This window comes from Artibeus jamaicensis, unplaced genomic scaffold (assembly GCF_021234435.1).
Source record: "Artibeus jamaicensis isolate MK-2021 breed Jamaican fruit bat unplaced genomic scaffold, CSHL_Jam_final contig_525, whole genome shotgun sequence".
Lineage (NCBI taxonomy): Eukaryota > Metazoa > Chordata > Mammalia > Chiroptera > Phyllostomidae > Artibeus > Artibeus jamaicensis.
Genome location: NW_026521874.1, coordinates 16,824,701 through 16,841,796, shown reverse-complemented (window position 1 = coordinate 16,841,796; position 17,096 = coordinate 16,824,701). Strand labels below are relative to the sequence as shown.

The 17,096-nt window shown below is 48.7% G+C and overlaps 1 protein-coding gene across 2 annotated transcripts in view; it reads right to left on the bottom strand.

Moving 5' to 3' along the window:
* The window catches only part of OSBP2 (oxysterol binding protein 2), a 131,917-nt gene extending 120,264 nt beyond the window's left edge, over positions 1–11,653 (bottom strand). Inside the window, exon 1 of one of the 2 annotated variants that reach the window (XM_037166805.2) lies at positions 10,659–11,653. In XM_037166805.2, the coding sequence (XP_037022700.2) occupies positions 10,659–11,317 (659 nt within the window). In that variant the 5' untranslated portion in view covers positions 11,318–11,653. The remainder of the gene's footprint in view (positions 1–10,658) is intronic. The other variant, XM_037166806.2, reaches the window with a different exon arrangement.
* Positions 11,654–17,096: the final 5,443 nt, after the last annotated feature.

Genomic DNA, 17,096 nt, shown 5'->3' with positions numbered 1-17,096 from the left:
ACACGGCCCAAAGAGAAGAACAAGAACACTGGACTAGAGAGGAAAACAAGAAGAGACACAGACATAAGAAATTTAAAAAAAAAAGAAAAGAAAAGAAAAGAAAGAAAGAAACAGTGCAAACCACTGGGCAAACTTTATAAAACTCTTCTTTGGTCTCACAAGAAAATCTTTCACCCTTCCTGCCCTAGTTGCTCTGGAAGGTTTTTGCTACTTGCAACCAAAAAGCCTAAAAAAATCAAGACAACATTGACCTAATTTCTGGGTTCACTATGTCTCATGTTGTTGATTCAGAGGGTAAAAATTACTAGGAAATATTTCTAGCTCGATTCTTGGTGAGGTGATTAAAACAGCACTGTGGGGCTGAAAACGTGCTCTCTGGTTCAGTCCTGGCCCGTGCATGTCCACCTTATTCTTCTGAGATGCTCACTGTGAGCTAAGTCAGCCACCAGGAGCTCACGTGGACAGAGCTGGTGGAGAAACCCTGAGGCTCTATGGAGAAAGAGAGATGCTCCGTCAGCCTCCAGATGGTCCAGCTCCTGCCAGTTCCACTCCCGCCCTCTGAATGCAGCCCCATGAGAGGGCCTGAGCCAGAACTGTCCAGCCAACCCCCTTTCTGAATTCCCAACCAACAGAAACTGCAAGCAATAATAAAATCTTTGTTGTTTTAAGCCTCAACATTATACAACAATAGATAACTGATCAACCTACTACACATGGGCAGCTGATCTTGCCAACTGTTTGAGCGTTTGGCAAGCATCTGATCATAAAGGAACAAAACTAGCTTCTTATGAAGCCTCCCGAGCCAATACTCTCACTGCATGGTCACAGGCAGAGCCAATCCTGAAGAAAGGGGAGCCAGGCTGGGGGTCTCCTAAATAAAGGTAACAGGTGGGGAGCCAAGAATGAGGGAAGGATCCCCTAACATCACAGCCAACAGGGGTGCACACCCAAATCATAATACACAAGAATGTCAGAGGAAGGATGGTCCCACCAGCCCAGCTCATTGCAGGGCAGTCCAGGTAGGTCCATGCTGAGGTGACCTGGAGTTAAGACTGCCCTGCTAGGATGTCTGCAGCAATGAGAAGGGGTCTCCTGGGTGAGGGGATGGCAGGTGCAGAGATCTTGAGGGGAGCATGAAGGGCATGTGGTTTGCTGAGGGTCAATAAGGTGCGTTGGGCAGAAGAAGGATCAAGGCCCAGGGAAGGGTGGGGAGGGGTAGAAATGAGAGAGGGGCCTGACTGAGAAGGGCAGAGAGCAGTGAGCCCAGGGAAGCCACACAGCATATTTTAGGAAGACAGCACCTGCTGCTGCTTCAAAGGACAACACTATCTGGCATTCCCTCTGCAAGCTCAGTAATGCCATCTGCCCTCTTCCTGGTTTAGGCAGTGGCCCAGCGATGCAGATCAAATGGTGTGAGTCAAGGTTGTTAAACTGGTATTAAATGCACAGGGCTATGGATGAGCATGTGATGAGGTGTCAAGGAGTGAAGCTAAGTGATCAGAACTCTGAGAACTCTTAAAAATGAAAATGGACGCGGGGAAGAGTCCCACTTCAAAGACAAAAGCACCCAGCACCCAGCATGACCCTGGTACTCACGGACAGTTTGCTTCATGTATGTGATTAAAGCCACATCTCTGTGTGGTGACACCTGCTATGTGATTCGCCGCACATCAAGCTGCCAATTTCAATTTTGTCCAGAGTGTTTCCTACCATCTCCTCCTCCCACGTGTCAGGATCGAGTACTTATCCAGGAAACAGGCCCAAGCTCCTCCATTTCTGCTTGAAATGAGTAGATTAAGGAACCTCACACCCTTTTCACAGACCTGGCTTTCTTTATTGACATAGTTTGCCAACTAGATTCCAGAAGACTACACGAGGTATGAAAGCTGCATACCTGAATACCCAGCTCCCTGGGGGGCTCCCCCTCAGCACTTGGCCTGAACCTGCTGGTTTTTACTGCCGGGCCAGGGTGGATGTAGATTTCCCTCCTCCTGTTCTTCCCCCCCCCCTTCTTCCTCGTCCATGCACTGGTTTGATGATGGTATGCAGGTCTATCTCCCACAGTGCCTTGTACATTGTTGGTCCTCAGTAAATGATTCAACCAAGGCTGGTGTATTCTCACTGTCGCAACATTCCAGACTGCTCAGCAGGCCCCAAGCTTGGAGTAACGGACCCTCCCAAAGAAGGCACAAGGGCCAGTAATAGCTGGAGAACTCACACTAGACATCCTACCAAAGTCACAAGAGTACCCGCAGACGAAGGAGGTCCATGTGGCATGTACACCCCCATCATATGCAAAAACAAAGCCACCAAAAGCCTTGGGGCCTTGGCCAGGCCCCAACTTGGCCTTAGCTCAGTTGGTTAGAGCATCGCCTAGGTAAGTGAAGGTTACGGATTTAATCCCTAGTCAATGCACATACAGAATCAACCAATGAATGCTTAATTAGGTGGAACAATGAATCAATGGTTTTTTCCTTTCTCTCCCCCTTCCTATCTCTCTCTCAAAAGTCAACTAAAAAAAAAGCCGACTTCCGGCCAAGATGGAGGCATAGGTGGAAACATTGTGCCTCCTCACACAACCAAGTTTAAAGACAACAAAGTTTTAGTAACAAAAACACAACCAAAACTCAGAAAATTGAACTGTATGGAAGTCCGACAACAACGAACCATTCAGCCAGATGGGTAAGAGGGGCAGAGTCAGTGGCTGGCGGAGCAGGGTCAGGCAGGAAAAAGTGGCCTGACCAACCCAGGAGCACAGGTGGTGGTTGGCAGGTCCCAGGCTGGGGGGGTGGGAGGGGGCAATGGTCAGACCCAGTGAGGGGGCAAGGTGGCTGGCTGACCACGGTCACACATCCACATGCAGATAAACCAGGTGAAGGAGCGAGCAGTGAGACAGACCACACAGGCTAAGGCCCCACCAACAGGAATTGAAGCCTAAAAGCAACAATTGGAAAAACTTTCGGGGTTGAGGTGCCGGAAGCTCCCAGTCTCACAGAGAGTTTGTTGGAGAGACCCACAGGGTCCTGGAGGGTGCACAGGCCCACAAACCTGGAAGCCGGCACCAGGGAGGCCTGGTTTGCTTGCAGGAAGCAGCTAAGGGGACCAGGATCCAAGAGAGAGCAGAACAACTCCCTTGCCCCTCTCTGACCCTGCCCCCATATACAGCGTCACAAACCAGCATCTGGGCCGCCCCATCCTGGTGAACACCTAAAGCTCCACCCCTCATACATAACAGGCGTGAACAGACCAAAACATTATGACTCAGGAAGAACAGCTCAAATCCCCAGAGCCAATACTTCTAAGTGACCAAGAGACAGGCAACCTATCAGATGCACAAAACAATGGTGATCAGGATGCTCACAGAACTGGTTGATTTTTAGTCACAAATTAGAAGGACAAATGAAGGAAAATGCACAGGGAACCAATAGTGATGGAAAGGAAACTGGGACTCAAATCAAGGGAGTGGACCAGAAGGAAGAAAAAAATGACCAAACAGAAAAGGATGAAGAAACAAGAATTCAAAAAAATGAGGAGAAGCTTAGGAACCTCCAGGACATCTTTAAACGTTCCAACATCTGAATTATAGGGGTACCAGAAGGGGAAGAAGGACAGCAACAAGTGGAAAAGTTATTTGAACAAATAATAAAGGAGAACTTCCCCAATCTGGCAAAGGAAATAGACTTCCAGGAAATCCAGGAAGCTCAGAGAGTCCCAAAGAAGTCGGACCCGAGAAGGAACATACCAAGACACATCATCATTATATTAGCCAATATTAAAATAAAGGAGAGAATCCTAGAAGCAGCAAGAGATAAGGGGACAGTCACCTAAAAAGGAGTTCCCATCAGGCTCTCAGCTCATTTCTCAAAAGAGACCTTACAGGCAAGAAGGGGCTGGAAAGAGGTATTCCAAGTCATGAAATCCAAAGACCTACAACCAAGACTGCTCTACCCAGCAAAGCTTTCATTTAGAATGGAAGGGCAGATAAAGTGCTTCTCAGATAAGGTCACATTCAAGGAGTTCATCATCGCCAAGCCCTTATTATATGAAATGTTAAAGGGACTTATCTAAATAAAAATAAGATAAAAAATATGAACAGTGAAAGGACAGCAAACTCACAGTTATTAACAACCACACCTAAAACAAAAGCAAACTAAGAGGACAGCTAGATCAGGAGCAAACCATAGAAATGAAGATCACATGGGGGGTTAGCAACAGGGGACTGGGAGGAGAAGGGGAGAGAAGGTACAGAGAATAAGTAGCATAGACGGTAGGTAGAAAATAGATAGGGGGAGGGTAAGAATAGTATGGGAAATATAGAATCTAAAGAACTTGTGACACATGGACATAAACTAAAGGGGGGCTGGTGGGGGAGGGGTGTGCAAGGTGGAGGGGAATGAAGGAGGGAAATGGAACAACTGTAATGGCACAATCAATAAAATATATTTTAAAAAGTAAAAAAAAAAAAGCCTTAGGGAAGGTATAGATCAGAAAAGTGTCTCTGAAGCAATAAACCAACTACATGGTCAGAGGCTTCACAGAGAAGGCCCTCAGCACACAGAGCAGCAGACTCTGTGGTGGGTTAGACGTTCTGAAAAGCTGGCATGTGCTTCATCTGATAGGAAAGTGGAAGCCACTCTGCCACCTAAAGTCAAGTGTAAGCACTCATCTCTTACACTTGAACCACAGTGAGGACTGACCCTTACCCTTGACTGATATCACTGAAATCTGAAAAGAGGAAGATCAGATCTGGGCAGAAAGAATTAATACAGCAGGCCTGATGCTGCTCATCCTTTGAAAGGCCCGTGTCCAAGGCTGGGCCTTGGCTGGAGTCCGCGAGTCCGGATTTGGAGAGCACACCCCTCTCCTGACTGGAAAGGGAGGCTGACTGCACCTAACTGCTGGTACAGTGCGGTCTATGCTGAACACCTGCTTTCCTACTGGGAGTCTGAACTTGGCAACGTGCCTGAGGGTGCCCATGTGACCAGCCCCCAGGGAAAACCCTGAGCACTGAGTGTCTAACAATCCTCCCTGGTGGGCATCATTTCACATGTGTTGTCACAACTTGTTGTTGGAGGAATTAGTGTCTCCTGTGTGACTAAAATGGCAAAGGACCCCTGGATGCCGGCACCTGCCTTTTGCTAATTGTGCTTTGCTGCCATAAAGCACAGCTGTGAGCACAGCTTGGTGAGTGAGTCCTGGAGTCCTAGTGGTCATCGAACCTGGAGTTAGTCTCAGAGACCTTGACGCAGGACCCCAGCGAAGAGTCTCCACAATGTGTGGCGGGTAGACACCTTGGCACAGGCTAAGTCAGAAGGCTTTTTGAGCCCTGGTGCTGCCTGTGAGCTCCCACTTCTTCCTCCACTTGAAAGAAAAATAAGGAAGAGCCTGCACTTCTCACCAAAATTGCAAACTAAAAATCACTTTGACACCGGTAGAGAATCCCGGAGATGTGAGGGACTATTAGCCAATTGGATCTAACACAGAGTGGAGGCCTCACCTCTGACCCGTGGCCTGCTTCCCATAGGATCTTGATTACTTCGCATATGCAAGGCAGACCATCGAGCACTGGAGAAACCAGTTAAAGAGTTCTGTGATTGTGAAAAGCCCTTTTAAAAGCTTTACCTTTGCTCCCCATTCCTCCAGCCACTGCCACACTTTCAACGTGACATCATTCCAGGTATATACAGACGACATGGGCAAACTCGTGCAACGCCACATAAATGCAAATGAGGACCAGACTCGGATTACTGTCTCACAGAGGAGGCTATTTCAACACATTCAGATTCTGTCAACATAAAATATCCAGACAATCTGCGTTTTTGTAACTGTCACTTTTTCAGCCCTCCTAGCTTAACAGCAATCTCCAATTAATCTTCCCCCATCTTATTTCAGCAAACAGGGTTTGGAAATTTAAAACATTAAGAAAATCCAAGCTTGCACTAACATCCTTGGCTTTCTGAAATCTTACAGAATCAAAGGCCACTCTCGTTCACTCACTCAATCATTGAGACCGGCCCCGCTACTGAGGGCTTCTCGGTGGCAAAGGTAAGAGCCATGCCAGGCTCTATGCTGAACACAAAGATGCCACGGACAGGGCCATGGTGTCCCTTTGACACAGAGCTGTCTGCAGAGATGCCCACATCCACTCCCTGTCCTTGGATCAGTCAGGGGCCAATGTGGATATTTCAAATGGAAGAAATCCAAACCAGGAAACTGCTAACACAGAACATGGAACTATTGAAAGAGAATCCTGGAAAGGACGAGGCAACCCCAGAGCCACCAGTAGGGAGCAGGCACCATGGGGGGGGGGGGGCTGTACTGTCCAGGGCAGAAGCTGGAAGCTGGGACATCAGTTAAGCAGAAGGAGGACCTGAACCACGATGTGGCTCTAGGAATGGAGAGGAGAGACATGAAGCAGGGTGTGTCGATTCCATGTGATGTGGGGTGAGGAAGGGAGGAGACAGCAAGAATGACTCAGAGGTTTTTCAGCTATTCATAGAAAGAAAAGTTAGGAGGAAGAGCAGGTTTTGTGGGGGAAATTACAATTTGTGTCACTAGACCTTGCTAAGAACATTGTTTTCCATTGTGCTCCTCCAAAACACACGACTAGTCCACTCAAAACCTCTTTGCAACACGCTGTGCTATATACTGATAAACTTCAAACAAATGTTTACATATTATCAACTTGTGCACTCCTTTTCAGCCTCCTAATGGTCTCACGGTACTGAACGCTGAGTGAGATTCCAAATTAAAGCTGAATCCAATATAATAAGGTCCCTTCTAGGGTGGAGACCCCAACGGCGTAACCTGCAGACGTGCACTCCCAACGACACGTTTTCAGGGGCACTTTGCAACTGGATAGTCTTTCTCCATCTCCGTCCCTCAAGGATTTCCTACAGTGACACTGAAAACCTCATTCCCCGGGGCCCCGTCCCCAGGAGAGGCTGCCTTTGAGAGTCAGCCTACATGATCCCTCCTGGAGGCGAAGGTGTCTGGGTTTGACATCTTCTGTTTTACCTAACACCCCAGAAAGGGTCCGGGTCACCAAATGGTCAGTGGCCTTCCTTAGCCAGGGGACTTCCCAAATTTACTTTCACTTGACTGTGAAGCCTTGTTTCTTAGAGACACGGACTAGAGTCTTTGAGGCCTTCCTTGCTAATTGGCTTAGCCATTCCTACCCATAGATCAGTCTGAACAAATTAATGAAAACAAATGTTTCTCTTTGAAATATTTTCCTGCTGAACAAATGTCATTTAGGATGTCACCAAACAGGCAACTGGTATACAACAAAACAGGATTTTGCTGAACCAGATCACTTTTGTCATTAATATGGATAACGCTAATGCCGGGCACACTGTCTCCTGAAGGATCTGCCGCAGCCAAGCACCTTTGAAAATTCGACATCATTTATGCTTTTGTCCCTAATTTCACATAATTATGAAATTTCATGTTTCACGTATTTTAGCTATTTTAATGTCATGAAATATTTTAATTTCATGTTTCCTGAGAGATCAGAACTGGGGAATGACGTTTTTAATGTGCACTAACACCTCCTTCCCCCCCATGGAAAAAAAAAAAGAAAACTGAGCACAAAACCATATTCTCCTTGTTGGGACCCAAACAGATGTGTGATTAAGAATGCTACATGCAATAGGATAAGAACCTCATCTCCTGTGTTTGTTTATTTATGTTCCTACCACATTGTTGGAAAGAAATAAAAGCCTGCTAACAATTACCCATACTTCCCAGAAATTCTTTCTATATGTGACAATATTTACAAAAAGCATTTTTATTCCTGATAATATAAATGTTACTAAGCCCAGCTGTTTAGCATTATGTATTTTCTCCCTCAGAATAAGTGTAAGTGAACACACAAGCTTCTCCAGCAAAGTCCAGGGCAGAAGCACCCTAGGAAGCCACGTTCATGGAGAAAGTCTAATTCGAACCCCCCCGTGGTTTTTCTATTAAGATAAAAATAATAGGAATTGAAATGCAGGTCAAGACTGTGAGATGCCATTGAATACCCATTTGATTCAAGTCAATGCTGATAATATCAAGTGTTGCAAAGAATACAGATCCGTAAAATTGATTAATCGCAGGTGGGAGTATAGATTGGTACAAACATTTTGGAAAACAGTTTGGCAAATATGAGGCAAACATTCATATTGCCTACATCCCAGATATTTAATCCAAGAGAGATTCCTTCACATGTCCCAGAAATTTCAGTCACCCACTGAGAGGAAAAGGAATAAATAAAAAGCGGTACACTCACATTCTCAACTGTTACAAAGCAATCAGAATAAGTCCCCCAAAATCATATGCTGTAAAACACCCTTTTTCAATGAAGTTAAAGACAGTTGAAATGAAAAATATGTTTTTTAAGAACTGCATGTAGATGAAATAAAACTAAACAAAAAGGAAAGAAAGGGGCCGGTGACCAGGATTTGGGACGAAAGTGGGGGCAGGTTGGAGGGTGGGATGGGGGAGGGAGTATGAGAAATACGTGCCCACATTTTCTCCAAACACCAGGCTTCACTTAGTTAAAAGAGAGAGAGAGAGAGAGAGAGAGAGAGGGAGAGAGAGAAAAGAAGAAGAAGAAAGAAGAAGGTGAAGAAAAATTATGGAGTGGTCTTTCCAGAAGGGAATCCTGTAAGAGCAATGACTGTTTCCTTCTCTACCAGCCATATCTCCCCAGCAGGTAAACCTGACTCTGCCTGGCCCCTAAGGAGAGATAATAAAAATTCTTTCCCTCTGTTTTAGCTCACAAGCACGGGAATCTTGCCTCTATTCCAACCACACGCACTTGGAGAGCTACCACGAGCTGGAGGTCTGGGGAGGGTGGGAAGAGAGAGCATGTGCGAGGTACAGGGTGCAGATGGGGCCCGGATAACCCACCCTCCTGCTGTCAGTTATGGGTGACAGGCCTGGAGGGCACTCAGTCCTTGACCCCCGCAGGCAGGATGGCCCTGCCTGGTCTAGAGGCCAGGATTCAGATCAGAAGCAGGAACCAGAAAGTGGTGTCAAACATCTAAAGTGCTGAGAGGCACAAGGAGGGGCAGACCAAAGTGTTTTCCAGAAGGCAGAATTGGAGTACATGGGAAAAAGTGGTAATTCTGCCCCCGCTTCAAAGTGTCTTTTCTGGAGCCGCCTGACAGTGTGATTGTGAAGCTGAAATACTCGTAAATGAACATAACATAAAACAGGATTTGTGGCCCACAACCGACATGCGCTATGTGTTATATCCCTAGCCTTTAAGAAAACAAAGTGATATTTACACCAAATCACTGATAATTCCTATCACTGCATGTCAGTGAAGTGTTGACTTAGCTGACAATATGATAAATGGGATAAAAAAAACCACTTGGAAAAGGATCTCTCTGCTCCATTGCCCAACTCCAAGAACGCCATGTTCTGCGTGATGTGTATTGGCACAGCTGAGTGGGCTGAGGGGCCTCAATACACCGCACGGGAAGGGAATATTAGAAACACATGTCAGCTTTCTCCTCTGCCAGGACTTAAAGACAGGGGATCCCCGCTTTGGAATGGGAGCCATCGCTTAAGTTCAGAGGAGTTCCCAAATTTTCTGGGGTGCTCAATCATCCTCTAGAAGCTATGTTCCAAAAAGTCTAGGAAAGACCATATTAAGTCCTATGGTGGGCAGCCTGAAGGGATACTGCCTAGCCGAGTGACTCGAGCAAATAGCAAGTCAGGGCCCTCTTGTTTGCAATGATAATGGAGCAGTGCTTCTCAGACTATGGTCAGAAGCAGTGTCACCTGGGAACTTGATAGAAATATCCAAGCTCAGGTGCCTCCCGGATCTACTGCATCAGAAACTCAGCAGGTGTGAAGAGGGGCGAAGCAGCACTTGTTGTTTCAACAAGCCCTTCAGGGAAATCTGATGCTCTCTCAGGTTTGAGAATCAAGGATATATAGAGTGCCCTGAGATTTCAAAGTTTAAACCAACCATCACCAGGAAACACACCAAGGCTACAGTAAAAAAGGAGAGAAAGCCTTCAGTACCTTTCTCTTTCCAACCATTTCAGTGGTCAAACAGTGTTGCTACATCCCACCACTAAACAATTTTGAATCCCATGGGGCTTCTGGAATAAGGAAGGCCACAGCAGGCTGCTTCCTGAGTCTCCAAAGAATGCCAAGATGACTCTTCAAGGGCGAGAGCTGTGTCTCATACATCTGTGAGTCTGCCATGCCCATCCCAAGGCCTGGCAACTAGCAGGCATCGGGAAAGGTGGGAGACAGAGAGACCAACTGAGGAGATAACCATGAATGGGCCCCAAGGACTGGACAAAGTTAGCTCCTGAATCAAGTACTCCATGGGGCTGACTGGCTAAGGGCCCCAGGTCCCACAATCACCAACGCCAAAGGGGCCCTGAGGCACCAGATCACTCCCACACTCCACCTTCCCGCTCACACCCAAAATCCTCTTGGCTTGCCAGAGGTCATGTCCACAGGGGGTTCCCTTGCCAGAGGTCAGGGCGCCCAGCCTTGGGAGGTTGGCTGAAGACACTACTTCTGCTAGAGTGCATGTTCCCAAACATCCCTAGGCTAGTAGCGGTGTCCTCCAACTCCAAATGCCCTCTGTCACCACTGCAGCATCACCATCCTCCAAACTCAGGTGCCCCACGGTGGCACTTTCATACCTGTAGTAAGACAGCAGCCCGTTGCTGAGCACGAACCAGCGGCGCTGGTAGCCCTTCAGGTAGTTGGTCCACTTGAGGAGCCAGCCCTTGAAGCTGTCCAGAGGCAGCGAGGCCATTGGGACAGTGGAGGTCGTGCCGGTTCCTGACATTGGAACCCCCAAAGGCATCCTCGCCTGTCCAGGTCGCAGAGGAGGTGGGAGCTTTGACACCGGCTGCGACCCTGACTCGGGTCTGGAAAAGGACGTGCTCCCCACTCCTGGCCCCAGAGCAGGTAACTGTTCAGATGAGGCCTTGGTGAAGTGGGCTGCCCCTACACTTGAGCCGAACTCTTCCCCGGGCCCTGACCCCGGACCCAGCAGCAGTTCCGATTCCTGTTTGTGCCCTGGCCTTGGAGAAGACGTCTTCTGGGACCCAGGCTGCGATCTCGGTACCAGCTCCGAAACTGGCTCCGACACCTGTTCGGACGCCGACTCCCGCTCCGGCTCAGGCACTGGCTGGGGCTGAGGCTTCGGCTCCACTCCGGAGCCGGGCGTGGAAGCGCTCATGCTCGGTGCCGCCGTGTGGCACGACAGGCAGGGAACAACCGTGAACAGCGACGAGAGCCCGCGGGAGCGGCCGCCGCAGCCGCCGCCTCGGCACAGAGCGGCCGCTTTCCCCATAGAGCCAGCGGACCCGAGCGCGGCCGAGCTGGGGGGAGGGGGCGGCGGGAGGCGGGGCCGCGGGCGGGGCCGGGGCGTGCGGGTCCCTCCGCTGTCCCGTGCCCCTGGCGCCGCCTGCGTCGGCCGGCTGTTTCCTCCTCGCGCTCGGCGAGCGGGCACCTCGTCCCTCTTCGGCGTCGCTGGCGCCCAGCTAGTGTCTGGCACTCGGGAGGCGCCCTTGGAACACCTGTGGGGCCGAGAGCTTCGTGGGCGGGCGGCTGGGAAGCGACGGCGCGCTTCAGGCCACCGTCCCAGCCTGCGCCCCAACCCGTGCCAGGCGCTGGGGGAACAATGATGAATGCGGGGCCGCCGGCTCCCAGCGCCGCCTCTCCCAGCGCAGCCTCTGCCCGCGGGCCCCTGCGCCGGCGCTCTGTCCTGGGTGAGTTTGCGCCCGAAACCGAGCGAAGCGGAGGTGAGGGGTAGGCGGAGAGCAGGTGCCGCGCTCACAAACCAATAAATGCGCCCGAAGCACTGGGGCCCAGCCCGATGACGCTAAACGCTGAGGGGGACGCCCACCGCCCCCCGTGGCAGCCATTACCTGGCTGTGGATCCTTCCCGCGGCGACCAGACTTGGTGGCTCGAAGCCATCGCCGCCTCCACCTCCCGGGCCAGCTGGCCTCTACTTCGTGCCAGAGCGGCGGCATAGTTCAGGTTCCGTATAAACAAATACAGAAATGTGGTCCAAAAGTAGATTCTTAACTCGGACCCCATGGACAGCCCTGGTAATCTTGGCTGGTGGTCTCTGATGCTTCCGCAACGGTCTGCAGAGTGTTACTTGTCTGTGCATTTTTTTTCTAGGGAGAAGTTCCATAGTTTTCATGGTATTCCGGGAGGAGTCTTTGATCCTAGAAATGTTAAACATCAGTGATTAAGAATCCATCCTATAAAAAAAGGTCGATGGTTACCACTATCGGAAATCCAATTAGAAAGGTTGGATATTGGGCTTCTGCCCAGGCCCTCGCAGCTCTAGACCTCTGGGCAGGCGGGCTCCCCTGTGCTCATCCGACGCGCCTTGCACCCTCCCCTTACCCAGGGATTATACCTGATCTTGAGATGAGACCGGCTGTGCGAGGACCACACTTACATGAAGTGATGGCAGGAGCTGAACAGACCAGAAGATCCTAGAAACAGGAAGGGCGGACACCCCCCTAAACTCTATGTGGGGCAGAATCACAACTACCAGAATGAGGAGGGTTCAGTTCTGTGGCGCCAACATCCATAAGGGCCTTACGACATCCAGCTGTAAGCCCTAGCTGACCTCCGGTATTTAGTTCAGTCACTTTAGAGAAGAGCCATATTGTTTTCTGCTTGGGAAATATGTCACCCTGTACTTTGCAAACTTGAGAGTAGAGAAGAGTAGGGCAGTGGGTTGGAGCAGTTAATCCCTCCTTCCCTGCCCCAGGTTGTGTGTGAATCTATATTTATTATATACTGGGTAGATACAAAAGAATATTGTAAAATATGTGTAGGGCATACAAATAACAAGACAAGATACCCAAGGACTTGCTAACCAGTTTTAGTAATAAAATCCCCCATTTTAGTTCCCTGTGCTCCCTCCCACCCTCTCCCATAATCTGTTGACTTGGAGCCCAGAGGCTCCCTGGGTTCTTTCAAGCCAGCTGGCTCCCACCTCCTCTTTAGTTGGCTAAGACAGTGTTCCCGGCTGCTGCTTCCACCTGTTTTATTCATCAAGCGCTCACATCCTCTTTCCATATTTCCAAGGGCTTGTTGAAATCGCTCATCCATAAGTGATCTGCCTTTATTTAAAATGGAAACACCCCAACTTGGTCTTCGCAAGTCCTCTTAACTGTTCTCTTTTTTTCTCCACAGCATTTGTCACGGTCTAAATGATTTCTTTGGTTTATTTCTGTCTCCTATTAGAATGTAAGCTCTAGGATGGCAGGCATTTCTGTTAGATTTCTTTTACTGCTCTTTCATCTGGGCCTAGAAGAAGACTTGGCATATGGCATGTACTCAATAAATATTTTTGAGTAAAGACTTCATTGTAGTTCTCTTTGCTGTTGAAAACTTTTTAAATGCTCAGTATAGTTATTTCAGTGGGGTCTCAAGAAAAATGAGCCGCATACCTGGGTGCTAGTCAAACATTCCCAGCAGGAAGTCTCAGAGTCAGTGGTTCATAATAAATGAGGGATCATGGGCCCCTTTAATATTATTATGAGACTTAGAGGATATACAAATCAACACTTACACTTAAAATTTTACATACAACCTATGAAGACCATAAATTTTATCAAGGACCTGTGCTCTTAGAACGTTTCTGGAAGATGCATAGAAACTATTAATAACAGTGGCCCCAGAGAAGTGGAACAGGGGATTTCTATCATTAACCGTATTTTTTGAGACTATAAGATGCACCCCCCCCCCAATTTGGGAGGAAAATGCAGTGGCGACCCTGCTCCTGCCTCCTGTGACCTCGCTCCACCCCCCCACCCCCCAGTGAGCCGGGCAAATTACATTTGCACTATGAGACGCACTCCCTTTCTCCCAAATTTGGGGGAAGTGTGTCTTACAGTCCGAAAAATACGGTATATACACTTTATGCTTCGGTTTTATATATAGTACTACAATTTAAAAGTTTTAGAAACTAATTAAATATTTTTAAAATATTTTATTTATTTTTAGAGTGAGGGGAAGGGAGGAGAAAAGAGAGGGAGAAAAACATCTATTAGTTGCTTCTTGCACTCCCCAGAGAGGGAGAAAAACATCTATTAGTTGCTTCTTGCGCTCCCCGAACTGGGAACCAGCCTGCAACTCAGGATGCGCCCTGAACAAGAATCAAACTGGCGACCCTCTGGTTTTCTGAGATGACACCCAACCCACCAAGCCACACCAGTCAGGGTGAAGCTAGCTAAATGTTTTAAAGGAACCTATGTTCTAATACCTTGGGGAGATCACAAACTCACATATCTTTAGAGGCCGGGGCTGTGCTGAGTGCACTTGGCTTTAGAACGATAGGCAATGGTGGGAGCTGTGCCTTTCAGACCCTACCTACCAAGAGTGCATAAACTCAAGGGCATGAAAAAACATGGTACGGATCCAACTCAGCACTTCCTGCTCTCAGCCCCAGGAGGAATGTTAGTGAGCAAGCTTTGCTTCATCCTCTCGTTAGTGTGATAGAAACCGTAAGTTTTGTTTGAAAACCTTTCTGGGGAGTCAGTGATTCCTTCGTGAGGGAGTATGGAGTATGTAGAATCTATAAAGCAATAGAAGGGGAAAAAAGTAGAAAACACTTTGGAAATAACCTGGGAGCTCCAGAGAATACGGTTGGTGGCACAGGATGCAAATTTCACAAAGAAAGGGGTAGTAAGCCTCCTGTTTGTCATCTTGTTCAGTCCCTGCTTGGCAGGAGCTCCTGGTCCAATGAGAGAACGAAGGCAGGTTAGTGGATGATGGCAACACGAGGTCTGAGGTGGATGAAGTGGATCCAGTCTAGGAAGGAAGAGTTCACCTCAGGTCAAGCTCTACAAGGAAGGTGGACTAGCAGCCACACCCCGAAGGGCATGAGCTGAATTTCCTCAGGTGGAGATGTGGGAGGCTCTCTCTCCCCGAGAGTGAACAGTAGGATCAAAGGTTCCAAGGTAAAAAATTGAGGGGCCTCTTTGGAGAAGAGAAAGAATTCATGAGACCTGGTTTGTGGGAAGAAGTATGGGAACCACGGTTGAAAAGCTAATTCTGCAGGATCTGACCCTCCCGGTTCGCCCTTTGAACAAAGCTAAGGAACAGTTTTTCCCCCATGACCATTTCATCCTGGTAGAGACCATGCACTCAGCCTCCTAGAACTACCCGAGGAAAGCTTGGTTGGGGATCCAGTGGCCATTGCTCCATGGCCAGGTTCCCAACAGGCACTCTCCAACTTGGGGACCCTAACAGGCTATGAATGTATCTCAGTTCAATTTCCTCCTCCTAAGGGATTAGCTGAAATATGAGGAAACAGAGAAGTCCACCCAGGCCCAGGGATGGGGTGTATGTTACCCAGGGTCTTAGAGCTGAGATCCTTATTCTGGGGCTCACGGTCCTGCACCAGGCTACGTCTAGGGGTTTACACACCAACTCCAAGTACAGCACAACAATTACGACTGTCCTGACAGCCCACTTCACATTTGCCTCCATGAGGTGCCAGGCCTTGTGGCAATTCCTGACACACATTGGCTCATGGAGTTCTGAGAACAAGCCTATGAGCTAGGTACTACAATTATTTCTGGCTTTCAAACAAGGAAGCCGAAGCTGCGAGGAGGTGAAATGACTTCCCAGAGAGTCAGAGCTGAGATTCAAACTCAGAGCCATCTGATTGCAGGGCCCACGCACATCAAATACAACCTCACTGCAGCAGCAGGGGATGAGGACACACGGAGCCCTCAAGGCGTTCGGGTAGCACTTCTGGTGGCCAAAGGATTGAGCAAGGCAAATGTGAAATGTATTCTCTTTGTAAAGCCCAAAGGAAGCACCAGCCGCCAACGGCCAGGGGGTTAAATCTGATTCATTATTTGTCCCTATGGACTGCTCTCATGTAAGCTCCATGAGGGCAGGGGATTTGAGTCAGGTTTGTTCACAGGTGATTTCTGGCTACAGGAGTGCCTGGTCCGTGTGAAGAGCTCGATAAATGCTAAACGAGGTGGAAGGTGAGTGAGTGGTGGTGAGCCACAGGGAGAACTGAGAAAGACCATTACGCAAAGCTCCTGGGTGGGGGGTACTTCCAGCAAATGAGAGACCCAACTGAACCCAGCAAGGATGTGTATTTGAATGACAGTGTTTTAAGGAAAGAACATTTGAAATGCTCCCAGTGAGCAGATGGGCTGGCTAAAGGCATTCCATTAGGAATCATCTTGTTAAGTGGTATATTAATTAGTAAAGCAAAAGTCACCCTGGATGAATATTTTGTATAAGCCTGGGTTTTACTGGCTTTGCTCAGAGCAGGAGTTGCTCTCATCCACTCAGCAGATACGCAGGGAGCGTTATGTGTGCAAATCTCTGTGCCATGTCTTGGATCCTGAGAACTGGAAGGAAGGGCAGAGGCCAGCCACCAGCACCCACCCCAGTTGTGGCTGGGAGAGCTGAAGCCCAGAGAAAAGTTACTGGGGCAGGTAGGGATCCCTGTGCAAAGCCTGTGCTGGCTCTGCTCCCTCAGCCCTGCAGAGTTCCAAAGACAGCAGCTGAGCCAGGCTCTGAATTTTATGTACCCAGAGTAACATTTTTTGAGTCAACTAGGGGCTGGGACAAGATGTGACCCTGCCTGCTGTTTGTGTTCGGAATCCGCAGGAGTTAAATGACTTGGCCTCGCTCTCAGACAGGCTTGTGCTTTAGAGGCACCTATCCTAGCTGAGCACACGAGCGTCTGCTGACCCCTTGTGGTCTCTTTGGGATCTGTCCTGGCCCCGGCGCCAAAGGCCTGGGTCGCATCTTTTCCTAACTAATGGGCAGTGGTCAGAACTCCTGTGTCCCATTCTTCCACTTCTGGGGTGAACCTTTCCCTTATCTCTTAGAGCCCAGCCTAACTCTCCCTAACAGACTATTTATCCCAGAATGGATGACAGTCTCTTCTAAGCCACCTGGTACAAGGAAAACCTGGGTTTTTGTCCAGTTCTCTGTTAAGTAGCTGACCGCAGGTAACTGACATTACAGCCGAGGTTCCTGCAATATCATCTGTGAAATTGTATTCCGAAGCCTGCAGGTCCCAGGCCTTCTACTTCCAACTAGACCGATAAAGAGGGAGCTTATCACA